The 6,186-nt window shown below is 37.5% G+C and overlaps 1 protein-coding gene across 1 annotated transcript in view; it reads left to right on the top strand.

Annotated features, from left to right (window-relative positions):
* Positions 1–6,186, top strand: part of Smp_146950 (hypothetical protein) — a gene marked incomplete at both ends in the record, with an annotated part of 126,748 nt that overhangs the window by 85,397 nt on the left and 35,165 nt on the right. Inside the window, 2 exons of the mRNA XM_018796423.1 lie at positions 2,940–3,482; positions 5,380–5,502. Of these exons, the coding sequence (XP_018650637.1) occupies positions 2,940–3,482; positions 5,380–5,502 (666 nt within the window). The remainder of the gene's footprint in view (positions 1–2,939; positions 3,483–5,379; positions 5,503–6,186) is intronic.

The raw sequence follows: 6,186 nt of genomic DNA, 5'->3' as shown, positions 1-6,186 counted from the left end.
CAACACTAAACATCGTATCCTCACAGTATCTAAGTAGTACTGTCATCTGTGCTGATTGCTTTTCATCATTGTTGACACTTTGATTGTCTACGAGGGACGGTATGTAGAGTCATGGAGGTTACGAGTTTGAATCACACATGCGGTAGATCGCGCATCCGTACTGCTGAGGAGTCCCATAATAGGGACGAAATGGCTGTCCAGTGCTTCCAGGTTTTCCATGATGGTCTAGCTTCAATTGACTCATGGTTTCAACTTTGAAAATACTGAAATCTCTACAAAACCCTCTTCTGAATTATATTATACCTTGTTTAAATCACTATTATGACCATATTCTGTCGGTTATTTATTTTATTTTAGCCTGAAATCTTAGATACTCATCATACAATTTGGTATTCTATTAATGGAACTCCTATTGATGCAAAAACTGAAATTACAGATACTGCTCGTGGAGCATTTATTGTTCGACTTCCAATACCATATGAAACAATTAAATCAGGAAATGATTCAATAACAGGTTATTTCTTAGGTAAAGATCCTGTTTATACACCTCAATGGACAAGAATGATGGAACCAGTTATTATAGCTACAGAAGCAGACGAAAGTAAGTTCTTTATTCAATGAATTGAAAAAGATACTTTTTATAAACAGAGGACCGCAAGTGATTAGTTTCTGTTGCCATATTTGTAACCGACGTAAATTGTTTCTATATTGCGCTATATCCCAAGATTTAGTATAATTGGTATGTGGTTAGTAGTTTAATTTAGAAAATCCGTCAACTGCACTTCTGAATATCCATAACAGGAAACTACAGAACCACTATTAGTACCTTCATAGCTGTTGAGAACCTTGATGAGTATTGAGAATAGGTAGCTCAATGGATAACGCATTGGGTATCTAAAGCAAATTGTGCTAGGTTTTAATGTGAATATCACTACTATGATGCCTATATATCCTGGCGTCGAGTTCTAAATAGGATGAACAGCTCGATCTAGGTCTCACTGATCGTAACCAAGATCAGTTGAAACAACTGTCAACTAACTTCAAAGTGACAATGTTCAATACGAACGTCAAGACAGTCCTATTGTTTGGAGCTGAAACGTGGAGAACTACTACATCCATCATCAAGAAGGTACAAGTATTTATAAACAGTTGTCTACGCAAAATACTCAACATCCATTGGCCGGATATTATCAGCCTTCTGTGGGAGAAGACAAACCAGCTTCCATCTGAAGAGGAAATTAAGAAAACACGTTGGAAGTGGATAGGACAAACATGAAGGAAATCACCAATGTGCATTACAAGGCAATCCCTAACTTGGAATCCTGAAGAGAAGTGGAAAAGAGAAAGGCCAAAGAACACATTACACCGGGAAATAGAAGTAGATATGAAAAGGATGAATATTAACTGGAAAGAACTGGAAAGGAAGGCCCAGAACAGAGTTGGATGGAGAATGCTGGTGAGCGGCCTATGCTCTTCGACGAGGGGTAACAAGAGTAAGTAAGTAAGTAAATAAGTAAGGTCTCACTGCTAACCGTGTACAAAAAGTACTACATCTCTTCGCATTTACAATTAGATTAGAAAATAATAAATAATAATAACAAACCTTCAATTCAATGTCGTGAGACAAAAAGTGAGAAGAAATTTTAAATCGATTCTGTTCACAAATTTTAATGAAGCACAGATGACATTAATTACGTAATCAAATGAACTCATTGTATTAAGTTGCTTTCTCTTTACCTTCATACAAACTAATAAGTATGGTTATTTTGAGTTATTGGCACATTGTATAATTCCAAAAACAAAGTGAAATGTTTAACACTAGAGAATAATTTCAATAGTTGACAACATGAGTCAATTGAAGCCAGACAACCATTGAAAACCTGGAAGCACTGAACGGTCATTTCTTCCTAGCATGGGACTCCTCAACAGTGCTCACCCACGATCCCGCCTAGCGAGATTCGAACCCAGGACCCGTCAGTCTTAATAGGTATTTCCTGGAGTTCTAGTGAGAAGCAGTGACCAGTGGAGTTCAACCAGTTCTGTTGTGAGACAGTAACTCAATAAAGACAACGGTGGATTTGTCGCTCAATTTGGTGGATCGGTTGTAGTTAGACATTAACACCGTCAAATGTCGGATGGCTCAGTGGTCTAGAGATTAGGCGCTCGCTTGCAAGGCTGATAGGTCTTCGGTTCGAACCTAGCGAGATGGGATCGTGGATGTGCACTGTTGAGGAGTCCCACGATAGAACGAAATGGCTTTCCAGTGCTTCCAGGTTTTCCATGGTGGTCTAGCTTCAATTGACTCATGATCTCAACTAGTAAAATTACAATAATATCCACAAAAACCCCTTCTGATAATAAAGAATAAGGTGGATTGACTTTAAATGTAGCCAGGATTTTGCGAATGCTTGAAAAGACAGTTGTAGATATATTATTACATAATATCTCATAAAATATTCTGATGAAAAGACGTGACCAGTGGGGTCCCATCCGTATCGGATGTGAGACAGTTATCCACTACAGACAATAAATGAAGTGTTGCGCGAGATAATGGATCTATTGAAGTTGAACACTAACATCTTCGAATGCTGGCTCAGTAGCCTAGAGGTTAAACGTCCATGCACTAGACCGAAGGTCCTAGGTTCGACTCTTGCGTGTGAGATCGTAGATGAACACTGTTAAAGTGTTCTATACTGAGACAAAACGGCTGTCTAACGGTTCCAGGTTTTCAATGATAGTCTAACATTGATCGGTTATTGATTTCAATGAAATATTAAAGTAGGTTGTCAGCATAGTAGTGATTGATTCTACTCCTTGTATAGCTATTTCCGGATTTTGATTTTATTCAATATATCTCCATCGAAGTAATTCTCATTTTTAAACATTAAAACTAATTTATTTCGTATTTATATCTTGTTTGTTGATTTTAGTTACCCCAGATGATATCATTAATCCACCAGCTGAAGTAACTGTTCCATTTATGCAACCATATATAGTTCAAGTAAGAACGAAACCAGGTAAAGAAGATATTAGTGTTACATGGAAGAAAATTGGACCACTTCCTGAAACGATAACAGAAAAGAAAGATGACGATGTAAAGACATTAGATTCTGATTCAACACTCCCTGAAGGTACTTCACAAGATAAAACTAATTTAAATATTTGGGCTGCTGCTGAACAACATGAAGGAATTTATGAAGGGACTGTTGTTCGTGACCGAGATGGTGTTGAAGTTAAACGTATTCAAACAATAATACGTGTTCAACCAATGACTAGTGGTAGTAAAACAGAATTAGGTCTTGCTGAAGCAGCTGAACCTATTGAATCCGAAGTTGGTGATGATGATGATCAAGAGGAAAAAGAACCACCAGCATGGGATTTTATAGTTGGAGGTTTTACTCCTGATGCTAAACACTGTGAAAATCCTACTTGGACAATTGTTGATTATCAGTTAAACAAAACCACTGATATAACTGACAAAGGTAAGTTATTTTCCACTTTAAAAACTTAAAATCAGTGCTTTAATCGCCCGGTTAGTTGAAACAATATGTAAGATTGATAGGCAATTTGGAGCTATTATATTGTATCGGACAACATGACCTACCGACATGGTAGTGAACGAGAACACAAGTGGGTACAAGTGGGTACTTTCTGTTCCCATTCTTTCCTCCTCGACCTTATTGAGCTTCTACTGCCAGACATTCTATTATTGACTAGCATTATATACTACTTATTTCGATATAAGTAGCCCATACCACAACATGAATAGGTTATGACAATTCAAACATTAAATGACTATGTCATCTGAGTATTCTAAGTCGATTAGTGGACCCTCTGATAGGAGATCAATTCCTGAAAATTCAGTCGACGAGAAATAGGTCTATAATGAAGTTAGACAAAAATGGGGATAGTGGACAACCTTGTCGGACACCACTTAAGGTTGTAAAATCAGATGACAGTTCGCCATAAGCTCTCACTCGACTGGTAGTGTTCGAGTAAAGAGCTTTCACAAGGTTTATGTACTTCTCAGGTACATCTTTTAATGACAGACACTGCCACAGAATCTCTCGGTCTACAGAGTCAAATGCTGCTTTCAATTCAAGGAAAACTATCATTGTCGGACGCCGATAAACATGTCTGTGCTCTAAAACCTGATGAATAGTTAATATGTGGTCGATGCAGTCACGACCAGGTCTGAAGCCAGCCTGATTTTCTCGTGTTTGGAGTTCACGAGTCTTAGTTAGGCGCCCGATAATTATTGAGGCTAGTATTTTTGATGCTATGTTAGTCAGACTAATCCCTCTACTGTTATCACAGGATGATTTTGGCCCTTTCTCATATACTGGGTTTATAAGTGATTGTGACCAGTTGGATGAGATTACATTCAACTCCCAGATTTTAGCCAGAATATTAGTCAACCTAGTCGATAAAATTGGGCCACCATAATTAAAGACCTATGGAGCCAATCCATCTGGACCAACTGCTCTTCCTCGTTTCAGATTAGTTATAGCCTTTTGAATAGTTTAGTTATTTAGCGATTATACGATTAAAAAAAATATGCACAGTATTGGTTCATAAATAGATCCCATTCATTATCCATATCGGGGCATAACAGGAATGTATATATGAAAAATAAGAATCAACTGGATGAATTGGAAGATAAGAGTAGAATAAAGAACATAAGGAAAACAATATAGATCAAACCACTGAATCAGTAAGTCATTATTAACAGGGTAGGTTTAGTGTAAGCAACGATTGTCTTTGAGCGTCCAATAGTGTGTGACTTTTCTGTATGAATCAAAAAGCTCGACGATTACGTCACAGAGTGTTAAGCTAGAAAGCAAGTGACCTCAAATCACACTAGGAGAAATTATCCATTCACGATTGCAGTTATGCCTCATCAAAGTATGTCGACTAACTTGAAATATAGGTCCAGGATTTCCTCTCGATTCGTTATTACTTTTATTATTATTACTACAGCAACAGGTCTATTGTATCTTTGAAAGGAAGCCTATGTAAACTTCATATAAATTTTTATAGTTGAAATCATGAGTCAATTGAAGATAGACCACCATGGAAAACTTGGAAGCACTGGACAGCCGTTTCGTCTAATTATGGGACTCCTCAACAGTGCGCATCCTCTATCTCGCCTCCCGACATTCGAATCCAGGACCTACCAATCTCGAGCCAGAGCACTGCGCACTGCTGAGGAGTCCCGCAATAGGACGAAACGGCCATCCAGTGCTTCTACGTTTTCCATGATGGTCTAGATTCAAATGACTCATGATTTCAACTATGAAAATACTGAAATATCCACAAAAACCCCATTCTGATCCATATTCATTGCTTACACTTTACTTCTTATCTTTTATCATTTAGTTATTCGTACTTCCGATGAAAATTTTCGTGTTAATTATCCATTAACAAGTGGTTTATATTTAAGATTTCAATGTAAACCAATACCGAAGAGTAATTTAACTGGTGAAATTAAATTTAATATATGTAAGTTATGTAATCAAATTTTATTCATTTGACATTGTTAATTATATGCTGAAAACATCTTTGGAAATCAGTAGTATGGTATGGTTTATTCAAAAAACTTATCCTGAAATTATGATAATCAGGATGTTCATTAGTAGAATAACTAACTTGCGCCTGTTACTCCCAATGGAGAATAGGTCGCCGACCAGCATATTCCAACCCAATCTGTCCTGGACCTTCCTTTCTAGTTCTATCCAACTTTTGTTTATTCTTCTCACGTCCGTCTCCATTTCTCGAAGTAATGTGTTCTTTGGTCTTCCTCTCCTGTTTTGGCCTTCAGGATTCAATGTGAGGGCTTTTCTTGTGACGCAGTTGGGTGCTTGCCTCAATGTGTGCTCTATCCACTACAAGTGCTTCTTCCTGATTTCTTCTTCCGCAGAAATCTGGTTTGTTCTCTCCCAGAGTAGCTTGTTGTTGATAGTGTCTGGTCAGTGGATCTGAAGTATCTTGCGTAGACATCTGTTAATAAACACATATACATCTTCTACTAAATACTTTTGGCGTAAAAAGTGTATATCAGCTTACGCTCGGCTTACAACAATGAATGAATGTATAACACTTTGGTTGTGTAGGCACAATATTGACAAAGACTTTCATTTACCCAAACTTGATTGGTTAAATTTATCGGTGAAATAAGGTTCGGTT

The sequence above is a fragment of the Schistosoma mansoni genome, chromosome 2 (assembly GCF_000237925.1).
Source record: "Schistosoma mansoni strain Puerto Rico chromosome 2, complete genome".
Lineage (NCBI taxonomy): Eukaryota > Metazoa > Platyhelminthes > Trematoda > Strigeidida > Schistosomatidae > Schistosoma > Schistosoma mansoni.
Note: the sequence above shows the minus strand (reverse complement) of the source record. Positions and strands in the feature narration are given on the sequence as shown.